This window comes from Trichechus manatus, unplaced genomic scaffold (assembly GCF_000243295.1).
Source record: "Trichechus manatus latirostris isolate Lorelei unplaced genomic scaffold, TriManLat1.0 scaffold00133, whole genome shotgun sequence".
In the NCBI taxonomy this organism is placed as follows: Eukaryota; Metazoa; Chordata; class Mammalia; order Sirenia; family Trichechidae; genus Trichechus; species Trichechus manatus.
Genome location: NW_004444069.1, coordinates 6836333 through 6858803, shown reverse-complemented (window position 1 = coordinate 6858803; position 22471 = coordinate 6836333). Strand labels below are relative to the sequence as shown.

Sequence of the window (22471 nt, the reverse complement as noted above, 5' to 3'; positions counted from 1 at the left end):
AGAAAGCTAGAAATAGACATACCATTCGATCCAGCAATTCCACTCCTAGGAATATATCCGAGAGAAGTAACAGCCGTCACAAGAATAGACATATCCACACCCATGTTCACTGCAGCATTGTTCACAATAGCAAAAAGATGGAAACAACCTAGATGCCCACCAAAAGATGAACAGATAAACAAACTTTGGTACATACACACAATGGAGTTATTACACAACGATAAAGAACAATGATGAATCTGTGAAGCATCTCATAACATGGATGAAACTGGAGGACATTATACTGAGTGAAATAAGTCAATCACAAAAGGACAAACATTACATGAGTCCTCTACTATAAAAACTCATAAAATAGCTTACACACAAAAATAACAATCTTTGTTGGTTACGAGGGATGGGAGGGGTTGGGGGGGAATACTAAATACACAACAGATAAGTGGTTACTTTGGTGAAGGGTAAGACAGTACACAATACTGGGGAAGCCAGTACAACTTGTACAAGGAAAGGTCATAGATACATCCAAACTTCCTGAGGGACTGAATTGCTGGGTGGAGGGCTATGGGGACCATGCTTTCGGGGAACATCTAGCTCAACTGGCACAGCACAGTTTATAAAGACAATGTTCTGCATTCTACCTTGGTGAGCAGCATCTGGGGTCTTAAAAGCCTGGGAGCAGCCATCTAAGATACTCCACTGGTCTCACCCCTTCAGGAGCAAGGCCAAATGAAGACAACAGGATACAAGGAAAAGATAAGTCCAAAGGACTAATAGACCACGGCTACCAAGGCCTCCTCCAGCAGACTGAGTCCAGTCCAGTTACTTGGTGCCTGGCTACCACCACCAATTGCCCTGACCGGGATCACAACAGAGGGTCCTGGACAGAGCTGGAGGATGTAGAACAAAACTCTAACACACAAAAAAAGACCAGATTTACTGGCCTGACAGATACTGGAGAAACCCCGAGAGTATGGTACCCGGACACCCTTTTAGCTCAGTGGTGAAGTCATTCCCGAGGTTCACCGTTCAGCCGGGGATTAGACAGCCCCATAAAACAAAATGGGACTAATGAGGCACAGCAGTCTAGTGACAAGGATTAGAAGGCAGGAGGGACAGGAAAGCTGGTGATAGGGAACCCAAGGTTGAGAAAGGACAGTGTTGACATTTCGTGGGGTTGTTAACCATTTTCACAGGGCAATATGTGTACTGTTTAATGAGAAACTATTCCGTTCCGTAAACCTTCATCTAAAGTACAAAAAAAAAAAAAAATTATCTATGCGAGATCAAATTGACAACAGCAACTCAAACGGGCTGATAGGAAACCTAGAGGGTAGTGAGTTGAAGACAATGGTGATGGAATAATCTGGAAAAGGATAGTGAGAATAGCAGCACAACTGGAAGAACATAATCGATGTCACTGAATTGTAAATGTAGAAATTTTTGAAATGGTCTATCTTTGGCTATGTATATTTTCACCAAAAAAGAAACAAGGTCCTCCAAGGTTGAGAAGGAAGAGTATTGACATGTTGTGGGTTTAACCAACGTCATAAAACAATATGCGTACTGACTATGTAATGAGAAATTATCTGTTCTGTAAGCCTTCACCTAAAGCACAATAAAAAAATTTTAAAAAGAAATGCAAATTCTCAGCAAGGGTTCGAATGAAATTAACCTGTTCAAAGCCCTGCTGTGAAAACAATCGAACGGGACAACAGGATGCACCTGACTAAGCAAGACCCCCTAGACTAGTGCTGATTACAATGTGGCCCGCAAATCCCTAGGCAAGTTACAAACTGACCCATGAGATACTTAAAATACATTTTTTTCCTGGGTACCTTCAGAAACAGATCATTTCAGAGCAGAGGCTTACCTGGCCCTATCAAAGCTATCCTACTTTAGGGCATCTGTAGAACTCATCCTAAGGAAGCAAAGGTCCTGCAGACAATAACTACAGGAATCCTGTTACCATTTTGCTGCCAACTCTAACATGACCTTTCTAAATTTACTTACGACCTAGAGGGTAAATCAGAATATGAACTCTGGGGAAAGGAGATTTACTGAGTAAGTTGACTAAGATGCTACAGCAGACGTTTACTTTTCATTATAGCTTCAAGGTGCAATTTTCATGTTGTCTAGAAAGCTATTTAAAAATACTCTGAGGAAAATCCAGAGAAAATGATAATTGAGTATCACAGCAAAATTTCAGTGCTAGCAGAAGCCTAGAAAACCATTTATTCCAGAATTATTTCCTTTCCTAGAGATAAGGAAACTGAAGACTACAGAAGCTAAGCAATTAACCCGAGGTCACACTACTCCCTAAGCCAGCTCTAGAACTGGGTTTCCGGACTTACTGTAATATTCTTTCTTCAAATAAGGAAGAATCTATAGGCTTTAAAGTGAACGGCTCATCATAAATAATGAAAATGTGAAGGATATTCTTTCTTCAAGCTGGAATAACAAATTTAGTAGAAATAAAACAGAGGTGCGGGCAGGCATGGCATGCTAGTGTCCTGGGGTTATAATGCTGCACTGAACCCACTCCAGAAGACTAATGTTAAGATTAAATTGAAATGGGGATTCAAGCATCTATACGAAAAAGAAAAACAACAAAAAACTATACTTAAAAAAAATAATAATCCAAAAAAGAGTGATATCAAGAACCATTTTTAAGCTCCAAGGATGCTGGGCTCAGTCATCATTCACCCTTTGGTCTCACATCATGTACGTCTGCATCTCTAGCTGTATGTACAGCTCTGGTTAACAAATTATGTCCATGTGGCTAAACACGATTAAATCTTTTTTTTTTTTTAAATTGTACTTTAAGTGAAAGTTTACAGAACAAATTAGTTTCTCATTCCCCAAAATTTATACACAAATTGGTTCGTGACATTGGCTGCAATCCCCGCAATGTATCAGCACTCTCCCCCTTTCCACCCAGGGTTCCCTGTGTCCATTCATCCAGTTTTCCTGTCCCTTCCTGCCTTCTTGTCTTTGCTTTTGGGCAGATCTTGCCCATTGGTCTCATATACTTGACGGATCTAAGAAGCATGTTCCTCACGTGTGTTACTGTTTGTTTTATGGGCCTGTCTAATCTGGCTGAAAGGGGGACTTTGGGAGTGGCTTCAGTTCTGAGTTAGCAGGGTGTCCCAGGGGCCACAGTCTTAGGGGTTCTTCCAGTCTCTGTCAGCCCAGTAAGTCTGGTCTTTTTTCATGAATTTGAATTTTGTTCTATATTTTTCTCCTGCTCTGTCCAGGACACTATATTGTGATCCTTATCAGAGCAGTTGGTGGTGGGAGCCAGGGAACATCCAGTTCTTCTGGACTCAGGCTGAAGAAGGCTGTAGTTCATGTGGTCCATTAGTCCTCTGGACTAGTATTTTCCTTGCGTCTTTGGTTTCCTTCATTCTTCTTTGCTCCAGACGGGATGGGACCAATAAATGTATTCTAGATGGCCACTCACAAGCGTTTAAGACCCCCGTTACTACTCACCAAAGTAGGATGCAGAACAACTTTCTTTACGAACTACGTTATGCCAACTGACTTAGATGTCCTCCAAGACCACAGTCCCCTGCCCTCAGCCCCAGTAATTCAGTGTCTCAAGGGGTCTGGATCTGTCTAAGAAGCTTCTATGACTATGTCCCCTTTGTGCTCTATTATAAATTTGAATATATACGCTGTACATACAAATATGTATACTAAAAATATCCATAGCCTAACCTATATAGGTACCTGGGTATACTCCGATACGCCTCTGTCAGATACGTATCTACCTGTGTATCTGCTTCTAAGTTATTTTTGTTTTATACTGTTGTTGTAGGGTTGTATATGCTACAGTATTTAGTGTGGTTGCCTCTCCCCCCCCCCCCATTATGTTCCTCTAAGTGTCTTCCTTTGCCTTGGTCAAGTTATGCTGACTTCCCCTGTATCGTGTATTGTCTTTCCCTTCACCAAAGTTAACACTTGTCTACTACCTAGTTAGTAGTGGTTTCCCCTCACCTCCTTCATAACCATCAAAAATTGTTTCTTTCTATCTGTAAACCTTTTCTTGAGTTTTTATAATAGTGGTCTCATACAATATCTGTCCTTTTGTATTGACTTATTTCACTCAGCATAATGCCCTCCAGATTCATCCATGTTGTGAGACGTTTCGAGGATTCATCATTCTTTATTGTTGCACAATATTCCACTGTAGTATGTACCATAATATGTTTATCCATTTTTCTGCTGATGGGCACTTAGGTTGTTCCCATCTTTCTGCTATTGTGAATAATGCTGCAATGAACATGAGTATGTGTCACGGATTGAATTGTGTCCCCCAAAAAATGTGGGCAGCAGCTTGGCTGGGCCATGATTCCCAGTATTGTATGATTGTGTTATCTGATGTGATTTCCTTGTGTGTTGTAAACTCTACCACTATGATGAGATTATATGTGATCTCCTCATGTGTTATAAATTCTATCACTATGATGAGGTTATACTGATGAGGTTGACAAGATCAGTGTCTTAATGCAATCTCTTTTGAAATATAAAAGAAAGAAGCGAGCAGAGACACATGGGAACCTCACACCACCAAGAAAGCAATGCTGGGAGCACAGCACATCCTTTGGACCTGAGGTTCCTGTGCTGAGATGCTCCCAGACCAAGGAAAGACTGAGGTATCACGACAACCTTTCTCCAGAGCCGACAGAAAGAGAAAGTCTTTTCCTGGAGCTGATGCCCTGAATTTGGACTTGTAGCCTACTGGACTGTGAAGACAATAAATTTCTCTCTGTTAAAACCATCCACTTGTGGTACTTCTGTTAGAGCAGCACTAGATGACTGAAACAGTATGCATATGTCTATTTGTGTGATGGCTCTTATTTCTCTAGGATATATTCCTAGGAGTGGGACTGCTGGATCATATGGTATATCTATTTCAAGCTTTTTAAAGAAGCACCGTTATTGTTTTCCATAGTGGTTGTACCATTTTACATTCCCACCAGGAATGTATGAGAGTTCCAATCTCCCCACAGCCTGGTCAGCATTTATTGTTTACTGAATTTTTGATCAGTGCCATTCTTGCAGGGGTGAGATGGTATCTCACTGTGGTTTTGATTTGCATCTCTTTAATGGCTAATGGGAGTCCTGGTGGCATAGTGGATAAGCTTTCGGCTACTAACCAAAAGGTCAGCAGTTCAAATACACCAGTCGCTCCTTGGAAACCCTATGGGGCAGTTCTACTGTATCCTATAGGGTGGCTATGAATTGGAATCGATTCAACAGCAATGGATTTGATTCTTTTTCTTGGTTAATGGCTAATGATCACGAGCATCTTTTCATGTATTTGTTGGCTGCCTGAATGTCCTCTTTGGTGAAGCGTCTGTTCATGTCCTTTGCTCATTTTGTGACTGGGTTGCTTGTCTTTTTATTGTTGAAGTTTTCTGTATATTTTAAAGATTAAACCTTTATCGGATATGTCATTGCCAAAGATTTTCCCCAGTCTGCAGGTTCTCTTTTTATTCTCTTGGAGAAGTCTTTTGATGAGCATAAATATTTAATTTTTAGGAGGTCCCAGTTATCTAGTTTATCTTCTGGAGTTTGTGTATTTTCAGTTATGGTTGATATTCTATTTATGCCATAAATTACAGACCCCAGTGCTGTCCCTATGTTTTCTTTCATGAAATTTATAGTTTTAAGTGTCACACTTGGGTCTTTGATACATTCTGATTTAAATTTTTGTGTATGGTGTAAGGTTGGATCCTGTTTCACTTTTCTGCAAAAGGATATCCAGTTTTGCCATCATCATTTGTTGAAGAGACTATCTCTTCCTCATTTAATGGACTTTGACTCTTTGTTGAAAATAAGGTGTCCATAGATGGATGGATTTATTTCTGAGTTCTCAATTCTGTTCCATTTGTCTATGTCTGTCAGTGTTACAGTATGAGGCTGTTTTGACTGTTGTAGTTATATAGCACGTTCTGAGATTGGGTAGTGTGAGATCTCCTACTTTGTTCTTCTTTTTCAGTAATGTTTTACTTATCCAGAGGCTTTTTCTTTTCCATTTAAAGTTGGTGATTAGTTTTTCATCTCATTAAAGAATGTAGTTGGAATTTGGATTGGGATTGCATTGTATCTATAGATTGCTTTAGGTAGTATTGATATTTTCACAATGTTAAGTCTTTCTATCCATGAGCATGGTATGTTTTTCCATTTATGAAGGTGTCTTTTGGTTTCCTGCAGTAGTATTTTGCAGTTTTCTTTGTATAAGTGTTTTATGTCCCTATTTAGGTTTATGCCTAAATATTTTATCTTTTGGGTGGCTATTGTAAATGGTATTGTTTTCCTGATTTCCTTTTTGGAGTTCTCTTTGTTAGTGCAGAGTAATCCAACTGATTTTTGTAGGCTGATCTTGTACCCAGCCACATTGCTGAATCCTTCTATTAGTTCCAATAGCTTTCTTGTGGATTTTTTTTTATTTTCAATGTATAGGATCATATCATCTGGGAACAGTGATAGTTTTACTTCTTCCTTACCAATCTGTATGCCCTTTATTTCCCTTTTTTGTCTTACTGATCTAGTTAGTAAATCTCTTCTTGATTATTTGGTTAAGGAGGCAGAGAAATCCACAGGACAAGCCAGAAATATTTCCATGAAAAAAAAAATACAGTTTAAGTTACAATATTTAAAAGGTTAGGTGCTTACTACATAGAACATTCCTGTAGCCATCAGTATAGCCAAGGTTTTACTGTACTGAACACAGCATGCTTCCTAAGTGAGTTCCGAGTGTGGGGCAATTGGGCTGCCTAGTACAGCACTTGCCCTTGCCTGCTTCTGTAACAGAGATGTGTAGATATTTAGTCTAAGCCCAAGCAATGGCACTCACAGTACTGACTTTGATGCCAGACTAATAAACAAACACCAAAGCCACCACACAGCGGCTGTAGCTGCATATTTAAAATGTTATCGGACAGGAATACAAAATCAAGGGATTAGACGTACATTTCCTCTCAGTTTGAGTTGTGGCTAAAAACTGTGAGGCTTGTGGGGGACTCAAGATATTTATGACGGGGTAACATGGGTCTCTTACATATGGAAATAGGGTATTTAGCAGCAATACCCTGTGTAAAAGTAGTCTTCTACCTACTGACAGTTTTTTTTTTTTAAAGTCAAAAATAAAGAGAAGCAAAGAGAACTAAAAGGTTAGGAAAATTAATTAACCTCCTCTATTGCTGTTTTCCATTACAACATTTTTCTCCTGCAGTGAGGTCTTAGGAATGCAACTCCTTCACTCTCAACAATGAAAGAGTCCAAAGATTAGAAATTCTCAAGCACTTCTATTGGACAACCACTGCCTTGAACTATGGCAGCAAGCTGTTATCTGCCAGCCGCATTAAAATGCAGGAGGTCTGCCCAAATGAAATTCTCACCATTCACAAATAAGCCCAGAACTAAGGCACTTCTGCTTCAGTGAACTACTGCACTGCATTAAGAACTCAAGACTGAATACAAAACATGAAGACACTGTTTTCTCTCTAAAATAAAGCTCGGGAAAATGGAAGATTTCATTTATGTTGCTTAAAGGAGAATTAAAACAGAGGAATTTATTTTTTAATTAAAGTAATGTAGGTTTTTGGGGGGTGGGTGGGTAGTAGGAAGATTAGAGGGAACTAGGAGGAGGGTTCCCTGAATAATGAGAGAGTTATTCCCTAGAAACTATTTGGAAGGCACTGGGTGACCTAATTCTTGAGAAAGTCTGGTTAATGTCTTGACTCCTAGCATGCCACATTATTTTCAGTTGTTCTCATTTGGCAGTTAGGAAGAAATTTTCTCCCTTACACCAAGATGTATGTCAAAGGGAAATTTAATCTTATTTGTATAATTAAAAAAAAAACAAAAACTTTAATAATCAAATAGTAGATTCAAACTCCCCAAACAAAAAGAACATTTTATACTAAATAATCAATAAGTGGAAGATCTCACTTTTCCTTCCACAGATCCCTGATTTCCCCATACTGACTCTGAATACAACCCTGCACAGTAACTTTATCACTGATACACATATGATGATACATATAAAAATAAAACCATGCAGCATACAGCTTCACTAAATAATGTCTTTAATAAAACTCAAAGTCAACTTTACCAACAGCAGAAATTACCCTTCAATTTGCAACTTCTAATGAACAGATTTCTCACTCCCTCTCCCTTTGCCCATTGAGAACTGCACCTACTTCCCATGAACATGGTCTGAAGGAGGAAACAAAATCATTATAAGCATACAACATACAACCTTGCTTGCTGAAAGTGAAGAGGACTTGAAGTACTTACTGATGACTATCAAAGACTAGAGCCTTCAGTACGGATTACACCTCAACATAAAGAAAACAAAAATCCTCACAACCAGACAAATAAGCAACATCATGATAAATGGAGAAAAGACTCAAGTTGTCAAGAATTTCATTTTACTTGGATCCACAATCAACACCCATGGAAGCAGCAGTCAAGAAATCAAACTACATACTGCATTGTGCAAATATGCTGCAAAAGACCTCTCTAAAGTGTTAAAAAGCAAAAATATTACTTTGAGGACTAAGGGATTCCTGACCCAAGCCATGGTATTTTCAATATCCTCATACGCATGCAAAAGCTGGACAATGAATAAGGAAGACTGAAGAAGAACTGACGTCTTTGAATTACGGTGTTGGTGAAGAATATTGACTATACCACGGACAGCCAGAAGAACGAACAAATTTGTCTTGCAAGAGGTACAAGCAGAATGCTCCTTAGAAGCAGGGATGGCGAGACTTCGTCTCGCATACTTTGGAGGGAGCAGTTCCTGGAGAAGGACAACATACCTGGTAAAGCAGAGGGTCAGCAAAAAAGAGGAAGACCCTCAACGAGATGGACTGCCACAGTAGCTGCAAAAATGGGCTCAAGCATAGCAACGATTGTGAGGATGGCCTAAGACTGAGCAGTGTTTCATTCTTTTGTACATACAGTTGTAAGCTGGCACTGACTTGATGGCACCTAACAACAACAACAAAGCACATCATTCTAGAAGTGAACAAAAGGCCAAAGAAAAAGATAAGCTTAATGGACCACAACTACCACAGCCTCCACCAGACTGAGCCCAGTACAACTAGATGGTGCCCGGCTACCATCACCTATTGCTCTGACAGGGATCACAACAGAGAGTCCTGGACAGAGCTGGAGAAAAATGCAGAACAAAATTCTAACTCACACAAAAAGATGAAGCTTACTAGCCTGATAGAGACTGGAGAAACCCCGAGAGTGTAGCCCCCCAACACCCTTTTAACTTAGTAATGAAGTCATTCCTGAGGTTCATCCTTCATCCAAAGATTAGATAGGCCCATAAAACAAAACAAGACTATTAAGGGGCATACCAGCCCAGGGGCAAGGACTAGAAGACAGGAGGGGACAGGAAAGCTGGTAATATGGAACCTGAGGTCGAGAAGGAAGACTGTTGACCTGTTGTGAGGTTGGTAGCCAATGTCACAAAACAATATGTATACTGTTTAATGAGAAGCTAGTTTGTTCTGTAAAACTTCATCTAAAGTACAGTAATAAAATAAATTTTAAAAAAGAAAAAGATAGGCTGAGGGACGGGAAGGTAAAACAAAGAAAAAGTAGAAGCCCATTTTTCATATAAAATCTTTCTCAGCTTCACTTGAACACCAAAATGAAAGTATCTGACATCTTTAATTATCAAGATTAATTCACTTTTAGCGGTGAAAGGCTCAGCGTGCCTTTTCAATTATTAACTTGTCAAAGTGTGTCATGGTTCTCCATTGTCCTTGAGTGGGGAATGCTGGTTGCGGTGTGAAGAAGACTGCTAGCTGGCAGCATGACTGCAGCTTCTCAGCTCCTTGGGAAGTGTTTTTGTCCCTTGTTTCCCCTACCCTAGCACTCCTGGACGCAAAAGCTAAAGGTATAAATCAAATTATCTTCCTGGAGGTGCCAAGTAGGCGAAGAAAAAATTATTTGCTTCAAAGCAACTGATGCTGTCACAGTCATCTGATGAATGACAGGATTCCAGTGCAGCTATGTCTGCACTGCAGGTGACAACTGTCTGTTCTCTTTGCAGTGCTGAGGGGGAAGGGAAGAGCCTATGGGTCAGAAAGCTTTGCTCTACCTAAATTTCATATTCATGGACAAGAGACAAGATAGTACCTGATGGAGCCAGCAACAAGCTGGAAAAAACCTCAAGCAGCAAAGCCGAATGCCATGAGCAGGTGATCTGAACATATGTAAGACTCACACTCAAAGCACAGCACAATGGCCCAGTGACCCTATCTGTGCCAACAGAAGAGAGAGTTCTTCCACTGCAAGAATCACAGGGCTTCAAGGCTTCCTATGAACTTCCAGAGATATAATTTCATGTGTATCTGAATAAACCTGATACAGCTAGTCAAATGTTCAGGCTTCCTTTTAATTGCACCCTCTCCTCTCTTATCAAGATGGTTAGGTTCCAAAGACCAGGTCCTTAGGTAAAGTTGGCATTATGCGAAAATGGAGGATGACCACATCAGATTACAAAATGGAGGGTGACTATATCATCACATAACTGCCAAATTGAATCATTACATAGCTGCCAAACCATTGAGAATCATGGCCCAGCTAAGCTGACACATAACCTTAACCATCACAGCCAGCATTATTCTTGCCTCGCACCTCAGCATTCATGTGCAAAATAGTCAGATTTTTTACTATTGTTGTAAATGCAAAATGTCAGATAATGAGATAGTCAATAAGTGAAGAGAAGGTGTATTTATTTTAATAACAAAAGCATGGCTCTATACAGAATTTCATCTTCAAATAAAACTAAATGTTTCCAATTAATTATTTAGTTTCCAACTAAACAATTTCGCTACGACCTATAAACTATTCCAGAATTAATGAGTTTATCTACTCATCAGTTACTTTGAAGGGCTAATCTATAACCTGCCCATGCATCACCCCCATCTCTGCCTGGGCATGTCAGACGTCAAACATTCTCATGAAAAGAAATTAATTATCCTATAAGGCAGCAAATTCTAATTTCAGGACAATTCTAAGAGTTAGAAAGTTCTTCCATATGCTGAGCCAAATCTCAGTGATTTTCAGACCCAGTTCTGCCTTCTGGAGCTACACAGAACACCTTGCATTCAATCTGAATGATTACTTACCTTTAAGCGTTCGATGGCTTCCTCTCCTCCAGGTGTAGACATGATCCTCTCCTGAATACTGGTCACAGATGTTAAGCCCACCTGACTATTGAGTGAGCAGGAAGATGGAGATGAAGTAAGAGACCCGATGGATGCTGTGGAAAAATTGCCAGGGCGTTGATTCTCAGAGGCTAGCAAATACCTATGTTTATTGTTCTGAAAATCTTTCAGATCTGGGAGATAGAAAGAAGGGAAGGCAGAAAAAGTGGAAAAGAGGGAAAGGAGCAGAGGAAGAAAAAAAGACAGGAAGGAACACCAGTGTAAGAAAGAATAGCATTAAAGCAGCAAGACAAAGACACGTTATAATACAAAGACAAGGTATAACTGTTCAAGATGGCAGTTCTAAAACATGTCTGTCTTTAATACTGGTATTCCAGAGAGTAAGAACCACTTCTGAATTTAGAAACTAAAAAATTTCAGTGTAGGTTAACATGGTATCTGATAGGTGATAGCTGGAGTCTCCAAGGATACTGTTTAAGCACTCTTCCTCAACAGCCATGCTACACTCCTTCTATTGCTCCAAGCCTATGAGGTCTTCACATTTACACTAGTCTTACATTCCAACAGTTTGTAACAGTAAGGAAAAAAAGATGATCATTTTTTTAAATCAATAATAATCCCTACCAGCCTGGCCCAGTGTTTTATGGTATTCAGCAAAAATTTCCAAGAAAATGTTAAAATTCTGAGCAATGAGTACAGTGTCCATTGTATAGCAACATTTCAACATGCCAAAAAGAATGTTTTAAGCATGCCTTTAATAAAAAGGAGAGGTATTTGTAGAAATAACAGAACTTTTGTATAAGTCCTGATTAAAATCTCAGGGCCAACTGATTTCTTCAACAGGGAAGAACAATAAGAAAATTAATGAATTTTGGTGTAATTTACATTCACCTATCAGAACAAGCAAAATTTACGGCTGATTATTTGTTAGTTTAAGTAAAGCCTAACAGTATGACCAAGAATTATTAGTAAGCCTAGCTCTCTACTATAAAACGCAAGTTTTAGGGATATACTTGCATGTAATAAAGTCTCTAATAGAACTGTAAATTTTGCTTTTAGACTTAGTTTTGGTAAAAGAATCGCAAACAAACAAATCTCGTTAACTTGCTGCTTGTACTTGCCTTCACTGGTCATCCTTCTCAAGTGAGCACCAGAGGAAAACCGTAGGTAGTGGTGCATTCCTATTTCAGAGTTAGCTCATTTTTAAATTTGAGAAAAATCTACATTGCTTAAAATTCATAACAAAACTAAGTCTTCCTTAAAGGACATGATACGAGCCAATACAAACAGTAAGCAATAAAATATTATTAGCTCTCTCTGAGTCCACTCATCTCTACTACTTAATCGAAGCCAGTTCTTGAAGCCCCTTAAAACCAGTGGTTGCTTCAAGACAGTTTGAAAACCACCATCTGCAAATATACAACATAGGAAAACAAGCAAAGAGGCATTTTTAAAAGGGGGCTAGGGTCTGGAACAAAAAATAAGCCACCAGGTAACGGCAGCAAGGTGGGAAAGAATAGGATAGACAGCATTTAGATGGTCCAATTGACACATGCAAGCCCTGAAAATAATTAGAGTAGATCAACATGGATATTCAGAACTAGTCAGGGCTCCTTTCCTGCAGGGATACAGAATTAAAACTTAACCATGCATGGTTGTTTGGGAGATGCCACAGCGGCTCAACAGAGTTAGCCAACAAGCTCGTAGCAGCAACACCTTGAGCACAAAAGCAAGAATAAGACGGCGTCTTTTCCACACCAGTAATGTTCAGCTTTGGAAATCTCAGACAGAGCTGTTCCAGTCCAAGAGTCACTTCTATATTAGGACATTATACTGCCATCAAGGCTTACCCTCATCACAGCACCCAGGTCTATGTTTGGCTTCCCTCATGTATTTGCTCATTGTCTGCCAAGCCTCATTACATGCCCTACTGCAGAAGTAAGCAAATAAAAATCTAAAAATTAACAAAAAAATCAAGATTCTTCATTTCGTCTAAGACAATAGTCCTTCACAATAACCTAGTAAGTTATTTTAAAAGAAATTATTTTCTCACTAACTTAATGATGCAGATGGAAAGAATAATAATGTGATCCTTTATAAAATGTACCCAACTTCAAGCACACATCTAGATTAAGTTTTTTTTAATTTGATTTGTAATTTATGAAAAGGAAAAAAAATGTTTATTTAACCATCAAGTAAACTCAGGTCCAGGATATGGAAGAATCCAATTTAGCATAAGCACAGGTGGGTGCTTACCCAACATGTACAGAGCTATGACATCACAGATAATTTGGCAAACTTAAAAGTGACTGTTTTTAATTATATACACCCACGGTGAAGTGAAAAGAATTTTTCTATTAAATAATCAGTCCCTGAAGGGAGCAACTCAAGAGCCAAAAAACTGTTAGTGTAATAAGGATTACAAGCAAGGGCTCTGAGTTAAACTTTCTAACCCAACCACATAGAAACCACAGAATCTTAGGTAATCTAATCACTCCAGGCCACAGTGTCCTCATTAGTAAAAGGACACAATAGAAACTTTTTCAGGGTCACTGAAAGAATTAAATGAGATAATGTATTTATGGTATCTAGAAACAGGCCTGGTACATTGTAAATGCTCAATAAATGCTAACTGCTATAATCACTGTCATCATTGCCATCATCATTGTCATCATTATCATCTATGGCTTTGGATTTAATCATATGGGAGGAAAACTGAAGTAGAAAAAGCAAGAGATTCTTAAGTGTCTTAACTGTATTCAAGCCACAAACCAAAACTCAGCAAAGACTGCTTTGCTAAATGGCGAAGGGCAAAAATAGGATCATTCCTGATTCTACTGTATGCTCCGTCTGGGATTTCCCTGTAAGGATTGCTGGCATGCAAAGCTCATTTTAAGGCTGATCCAGCAGAGGCAGATTAGCAAGTCAGAGTACTGGAGATGACCAATACATGAAATACACACATTTGCCTCCACTTCCAGAGTAATCATCGATCAATGGATCAACTGAAGGTAAGCAGGAGGGAAAATACAAGAAGGGTCAAAGTTCAGGTTCAGCAGTGACACAGATAGGGAACAGAGCAGTACTTGGCATTTGGAGAAAGATGAAAAAATTCACACTTGAATATATTATCATTTTTACTAACTGTATTTACATAAACTCAGGAATTAATCAGGAAGAACAACTAAACTAGAAGAGGTCTTAAAAATCTTATGGGAAGTTCAAAGAATATAATCTTAATTTTACACTAAAAAAACTTTTTAAAAAAATGCTTTATTAAATAAACCCATATCCTACCATGGTCAATCCTACCTGAATAATCTATTTTACTCAAGAGAACTTCTGCTTAGACATTATACAGGCAGATTACTAAGGTTAAAAAATGCATTTTAAGACAATGTTGTAAAACAACACTCTCTGGCAGTCTAATTCTTGAACTTGATAGGAAGTAGATTTTTTCCCCTCCATATGTTTATAGAGAAGGAAGCATCCAATCATTTTTTTTTTGGGGGGGGGTGTTATTCAAAGGTGAAATCTTATTTGAAAGTAGAATCAAATGGTGGGTTTGTTACACATACAGTGCTGCTACTACACTAATCCAGAAAAACTCATGACACGAAATCAAAAATTTCAAGTGATATTTTTATGAAGTGGTTGATTTCTCAGTTAGACTAAGCTTAACGTTCCAAATAAACATCACTGGTGATCTAAAACAGGATTCTAATAAAACTCCAAGAAGTGACATATTTATATTTTAAAAGCTCATTTCATGAGTTCAGTGAGTAGTGTGGCTGATACTACATAAAGGAATTCTGAGATCATTTTCACTGGTTTTTTAAGAAGAAAGGAAACCTTTCACTACCATCTAGCTTCATCAGGTCCTGAAATTTCTTAAGTTTCCTTTAAACTAGGATTAGATTTTCTGTTGATGCTTAATCCACTTACTATCAATAATATCTCCCAGGCCCTGAGCACGAAGAAGGTCCTTCAGTCGTGTCACCTCCTCCTTTAATTCACGAACCAGTTTGGCATTGGGGTCCTCGTTGATAACAGCATTGCATTTAATTTGTTTTGCACGATCAGCATATCTAGATCCGAAAAGAAAATTTCCTTTTGCCGTTCCTCATGTGGTCTATTCCTTATACGTAACATACCATTAAATTATAAATCAAACATCCTGAGTATTTACATGTTTTATGAACCTTGATAATAATATATTTGTCAAAAGATATAAGGTACCTTATAAACAATGAGGAAAGAGGCTCAGGTGAATTTAAGTGATTTGCCCAAGATCATTCAAACCCACTCTATCAAAAGTGCCTTTAATGGGAGAAGGGTAGAAAGTTTCAGATTAAAGTAATGGACCCCATTCATATATAAAAATATTTTATTAATGAATATTCTCTCCGTAATATTTCTTTTAATGCTACATGTACTCATAATTGTATTATTTTTACTACTTGAGTATTTCTATAATGACAAACACTACAAGAAGGGGAGACGTTTTATAGAAATGACTATGATAGGAAACTTGATTCTAAAAGTTATCCAAAAATCTTACCTCAGCAATTCTAACATATTTTCTATAAAAAAGTTTCTGCCTTCCCCAATGAAACTGAAGACTATAAACAAATTCCACTATAATAAGAATCCCTTTTTTCTCACGTTTTCCCTCTTATGAGAAGGATCAATCATTATTTACATAATCAACTACCCATACAACACGAGAAAATTCACTGCTAACAAAATGATATATGACGACATTTAGCTATCAAGATCAATTTAGAGTACCTCAGAGTACTCAAAGTTTCATCATAGTTGATATCTGCGGGGCTCAGAGCAGCAACCATTGCAGTCCGAGAATTGCCACCTGAAAACATGAATCATGATAATCTCAAATCACTCATTGCAGAAATTAGAACCTTACTGAATGTGTCAAATTTGACAGCACAAACAATCTCAGATCTAAGATTTATTCAAAAGTCAACAAAATTTCTTGAATGTCCACATGCCAGGCACATACTCAAATTTCAGTGTCTAGATCTACAGTGTCCAGTTCTCCTCCCACTCTCTCTTGAATCCACTCCAATCAAGATTTCAGACCCTCCATTCCACCAAAACTGCCCTTAGAAAGTCACTGCTGGTGTTGATAAGCCCTACAGTCCATTCTCAGTCTCTTCCTTCAGCAAGGATCAGACATAGTTGATCACTCCCTCCTTCCTTCTTGATGATGAAGGAGAAAAAGAGGCAAAGGAACAGTGAACGAAAAGCAGTGACCTGAAGGTCCAAAAACATCAGTGTAAGAAAGAGTAAACCCAAACAAAACCAAACCCATTGATGTCGAGTCGATTCCGACTCATAGTGACCCTATAGGGCAGAGCAGAAGTTCCCCATAGGGTTTCCAAGGAGCGGCTGGTAGATTCGAACTGCCAACCCTTTGGTTAGCAGCCAAGCTCTTAATCGCTGCACCACCAGGGCTCCAAAGAGTAAGGGTTAGTAATGTCTGATTATGTGCACCTCAAAGGAGCACAGAGTTTTGAAAGAGGAAGAAGGAGCAGGTGTGGGGAATCAGGAAGACATCTAGCCTACAGTTCATGTCCTGAAGTAGAGGAGAACTGGGAGAAAACCTTGATATAAAGGTGAGCAATTATTTTAAATCAAGAGTAAAAATGAAAACAGGCAAGGAAACTCTCCAGTTAGCAACAAGATCTAGAGATCAGTCTTTTCCAAATGAGACATACAAAATAATTAACCACAAAAGGTAATTGGTAAACAGCTTTAAAAAGATAACTATAAAGTGAATTTTTACCACTGGTTAGATCAAAGGAATGTACCTAGATTTTCCCGAAGGAGCCAAGTAAGTACAGAATCCCTGTATGGAATAAAATCAGTTTTCTTCTTCTTTTTACTCTATGAAAGAGAAAGAAATGGCGTTAGCATTGTTGGGGGTGGGGGGAGGACTTCACATGAAAGGCAAACAAGTCTGCAATTCCCAAGCAAATCAAATTACAGTAGACCCTCTCAATGTTCAGTTTAACATTCACAGTTTCAATTCTTCACAATACCCAAAGCTCACGAAATAAAGTAATTTTTTAACACTTTATTTTGAAAAATTTATAACATATACAACAGGTGAGAGAGTAGTGTAATGAGCTACCACACACTCAGCATGTAGCTTTAACCATTATCAGTGTTTTGACAATCGTCTTTCAATTATCCTCCATTTTTTCCTGAACCATTTTGAAATAAGTTGCAAACATCATGTCCTGTTACTCCTAAATATTTCAGCAGACAAGGCCAGTCTTTTACACACTCACAGTACAATGACCAAATTCAGGAAATTTACATCAGTACAATATTATCCTGTCCTTATAATATTTTTTATAACTGTAAGTGATTTAAAGAAAATCCAACATTTCACCTATAAATATTTTTCTAACAGTTTAAAAAAAAAAATCACAAGACCATTATATACTTAACAAAATTAACAATAATCTCTTCATATCATCTAATAACCAGTCCTTCAAACAATAATTTTAATTTTTGCAGAGGGACAAATATCCTGTGCATTCCACATTAGGTATGTTGGAGCAAGTCACTTAATATATTTACTTGGCCAAACCCCCAAATCATTAAGTGGGTTGTTGTGCATCTTATAACTCTTGTTCAGTAATGTACTAAGTTTTTTTGAAAATAAATTATGCCCAAAATAAATTTAACCATTAGAACTAGGGCTAAAAGTGAAAAGGTCTAAGAAAGTGATATGATTTGCTAATCTGGAGATTTGTAAAGATTGCAAGATGAATTTTCTGTATACATCAAGGGTCTATTTGTATTGTTCTCTCCATAACCTTTCTCATTACCATAGGATCAAGCAAAAAGCACCAATGTAAAGTCAGTGCTGAAATGGATAATATTCTCTAAAAAACTGCAAATGCTTTGCAGATAACAGCTACTGAAAAATCTGTTTGCTGACTACTGTGTTGTGATGCTTTAAGAAGCCACTAAGTTGGAAAAGGATAGTGATAATGGCTGCACAACCCAAAGAATGTAATCAATGTCACTGCATTGTAAATGCAGAAATTGTTGTATTGGCAAATGTTTTGGTGTATATATTTTCACAATAATGGGAAAAAAAAGAAAGAAAGAACCACTAAGGGAAAGCCAGGGCTCACTGATAAACATCTCCTCAGCATTTAGCAGTTCTACAATACATTCCTGGTAAAATCTAAGGCTAAACTAAGGATCATCTACTTTTAGGGAAAATACAGGTATTCCAAAAAGGAGTGATAAGTGGTTAATGTCTGGTTTATTCAGGAGGAGAGGGAGTGGGCAAGTGGCACTTTAATTCCATCTTTCATAAAAAATGTCCCGTCCATTCCATACACCTTCCCCGCCACCCAACACACGTACCACCAATTAGAAAGTCATTTCCAATAGCGGATTTTATTTTTAAATTGCACAGACCTCTAGGGAGAATTAAGCCTATCAGTTATTCACATCTTAGTGGGACTAACTTTCATTCCACCACAAAATCCTTGAGGCCTGGGACCTCAGTTTTCCCTTTGTTAGCACTGAAAATGAGGAAAGAATTAAAGTGTGCCAGTTACAATGACTGCAGACAGTAGTATAAAAATAGGCAATGTGGGTTTGCCAAAATGTTCTGTTATCATTTCTGTCAATTAGACTAAACTATGAAGGAACAGCTAAACGAAGGAACATAAATAGAACTTCAATACTTTCCATTTGAAAATACTCCAGAATAACAGCCATTTCTTTCCTATTTGTTCTCCTATGCAATCAATCTCATCGGTTCTCACATCCATCCACTTTTTGAAAATAAAAGCTTCAGAAGTTACATAAAAAGCTTTACTTAGATAACTACCTCTCTAAAAAGAAATACTGTTAAGTGTGGATGGTAAGAATCAGTTTCTCTTCCCAGTGGAAATAACAATACATCTTAATTCACCAAAAATTATGGCCATGCTTGTTACTAAAAACTAAAATTTATTTCTGATCAGTTATAGTTATGACATAAATGCAAAGTACTAAACTGGGTTTTATAAAACTAATTATAAAAAATCATTTGTGAATTATTATGGCATAGAGCAATATGGGAAGCATACAGATAAATATTTTGTAAATTTTTCCTGTGGCTGAAACGGATGTTAACAGAGGAACATATGTGACAGGACAAGTCAGAATGGTCACTAAGTTTTAACAGTCTTCATGACGGTTCTGGGTCCCAGATTAGATATTTAAAGAATGTTTACACATGTATAATACCAAATAGCAGAAAGATTTCTGAATCTAAGACAGCTTTCTCCAACAGAGAAAAACAGAAAAGGGGCATTACTTTTTATTAAATTATTTTTGTAGAAGTAGACAAAATAGACAAACTCTGTTATTTGAAAACATGACTACAAAATATTTTAATACAAATACTACCTATATCCCCCATTTTACTCATGTGATTCAGAATAAACTGTCAGGCACTCTAAATATTATTTGTATAAGAGTATTAATAAATTTTAGAGTATTTGTATAGGAAAATACTTGGAAGAGAAAAAATCTGTAGAATTTGGGTAAAAAAAGGATGCAGATAATATGCTTCCTAGATACAGTTAGAATTTTAACTTGACTGTACAGCTTTCAGTTTATCTATGTATAATCAAAGAGCAGAATTTTTTTTTTTAATAATGTAGATTATCCATGACTTTTCATGGTAGGAAACACTTAAAGATAATACAAAGAAGTTTATAAAAAAAAAACCTAGTAATAATTTCAAGAAGCCAGCTATGTTCTAGAATGGTACCCTTAAGCAATTTCTTTTATTGCTCTTTTGAATGCTTTATAAGGAACTTCTTCAAGATCTAGGTGATCTTCTAGATCACCAGGGGAAACATCATAACACAATGTAGAAGTTCCTCAAATTTCTCCCTTGTTCCGTTATTCTGAATTCCTTCTCCAAAGCATATCATCTTCCCTAAATTAACTTGGGTGTGAAGTCTCATGATTCATGGTCACCCTTAAACAGCCATTCTAAATTCCAGAGTCAAAAAACAACAAAGTTTTTTTTGAAGGTTCCATGCCTCTATACATCCTGCTGAAGATTTAACACCGTAACAGTTGATCCTATAGTTAGTTCATTTCTACCAATCCCCACCGTACCTTGCTGGTGCAGTTATCCTACAGATGAAAGCATTTAAAGGAGAGAACAAGAACACAGCATAAGCCTCCTAACAGAAAATAATACTGTTTAAATTTAAGTCATAGTTGAACATGATTTCTCAGAGATTAGCAAGAACGTATTTAATTCTTTTTAGGGACTCAAATGAGGTATTAAACTAAATCAGAACACACAATGACTAAAACTTCCTCAAGTTTCTAACCTAAATAATGAAGCCCTTTATATAAAAATTGTTTCAGCCTTATTCTTCCACTGTTAAGGAACAGAAGGAAAGAACGGACTATTTTTTAAATTATTTCTAAAATTCTGGCCCCCAAATGAACAGCATTGACCCAAGTCAAATTGCTCAAAAACTCCAAAGGTACTGTATCCTACTTAGAAAAGACCACTATAGGAAAAGAATTCGCAAGGAAACCTGTTGTTGAGTTGATTCTGACTCATGGCAACTCCATGTGTGCAGAGCAGAACTGTTCCATAGGATTTTCAAGGCTGTGACCTTCAAGAAGTAGATCACCAGGTCTGTCTTCTAAGGCACCTCTGGATGAGTTTGAACTACCAACCTTTCGGCTAGTAGTTGAGCGCTTAACTGTTTGTGCCACCCAGGGACTCATACACAATGAATACACTTGGTTTTTGTGTTGTTGTTGTTAGGTTTTTGTGGAGATATGAAAAAACGCTCAAAAGAGTAGTCAAATCTTAGGTCTCTGCTCTCACATTCAGATCTATATTTACTTTCATTCTCTTTAATCTCTTTTACTTTCAGTACAAAGTGTGTTATGTCTAGCATCTTATCTGCGAAGTTCTAAAAGGAGAATGGCAAGATTACATAAAAGGGCTGAAAAAGGACAACCTTCATAAACAAACCTAAAATATCAAGTATATTTGCTGAACAGACACATTTCTCTTATAATGTACTATAAAACTTACCACTTCTGCCAAGGCTGAAATGACTTTGCCCAAAGTTGTAAGAGACTTATTAATATTTGCTCCTTCCTAAAAATAAAAACCACATGAAAATATTATGATAAAGAATTTCTACTACTGCCACATCATATACAATACATAAAACACAATTAGCCATATGCTCACATTATTTGTTAATTATGACCAAAAGTTCCCAGGGAACTCCTTTAATACTCTTATCTTTCCCCTCCACTTGATGACATGCCAGGACCACATACCTAATTCACAGGCCTAAAGTATCTTCAAGATGTTTGTGCAACCTTCTCTCACAACTCAGCAACATACAATTTCTGCTTTTGTTAAGCAATTATCTCTAGAAAAGTCCATGCTTTTCCTCACATCCAGATCTTTTGTATCCTGTTCCCATTACTGTCTCTAACTTTCATCTAGTCAAATTCCGCCTCGTCCTCAAAATCCAATTCAATTCTCACCTTTTCCATGAAGCCCTCTCTAACTATTCTGTTATACAACTTATCTTTTCACTGAAGTTATAGATCAGAAACCAGCAAATTTTTTCCATAAAGGGCCAGACAGTAAGTATTTTAGGTTTTGCAGGCCATATGGTCTCTGTTGTAACTACTCAACTCTGACACTGCAGCACAAAAACAGCCACAGACAATACATAAACTAATGGGTGTAGCTGTGTCTCAATAACATTTTATTTACAAAAACAGGCAGTGGGCTAGACTGGCCCACAGGCCGTAGTTTGCTGACCCCTGTTACAGAACATTTATTGACTACGCCATTTATCTGGTAAAATTAATACCTTTAATCGAGTCCCTTTGGCACCAGTTGAATCAGCCCGTTCACTTCCTGCTAGATCCACCAAGCTGATTTTACTGACCTGGTAAACAACGGTAACATTGGGACAATTAAAAAATAAGCAAGGTAGAAGTAGAAAACATTTAAAGGCAGGAAATTAAAAGATTAAGGTATTGAGAGGACTGAAAAAAGTTAGAGCTCTTAAATATGGCATAAACCCGTTGGCGTCAAGTTGATTCCGACTCATATTGACCCTATAGGACATGGTGGAATTGCCCTACAGGGTTTCCAAGGAGCGGCTGGTGGATTTGAACTGCCAACCTTTTGGTTAGCAGCTGAATGCTTAACCACTGTG

At 37.7% G+C, this 22471-nt stretch overlaps 1 protein-coding gene across 3 annotated transcripts in view; it reads right to left on the bottom strand.

Moving 5' to 3' along the window:
* The window catches only part of KIF1B (kinesin family member 1B), a 159434-nt gene that overhangs the window by 82627 nt on the left and 54336 nt on the right, over positions 1-22471 (bottom strand). For all 3 annotated transcript variants that reach the window (XM_004385151.3, XM_023739409.1, XM_004385153.2), the window contains exons 8-13: positions 22121-22198; positions 21319-21384; positions 17036-17111; positions 15993-16071; positions 15147-15289; positions 11163-11296 (exon numbers count right to left, since the gene is read on the bottom strand). In XM_004385151.3, coding sequence (XP_004385208.1) covers positions 11163-11296; positions 15147-15289; positions 15993-16071; positions 17036-17111; positions 21319-21384; positions 22121-22198 — 576 coding nt within the window. The remainder of the gene's footprint in view (positions 1-11162; positions 11297-15146; positions 15290-15992; positions 16072-17035; positions 17112-21318; positions 21385-22120; positions 22199-22471) is intronic.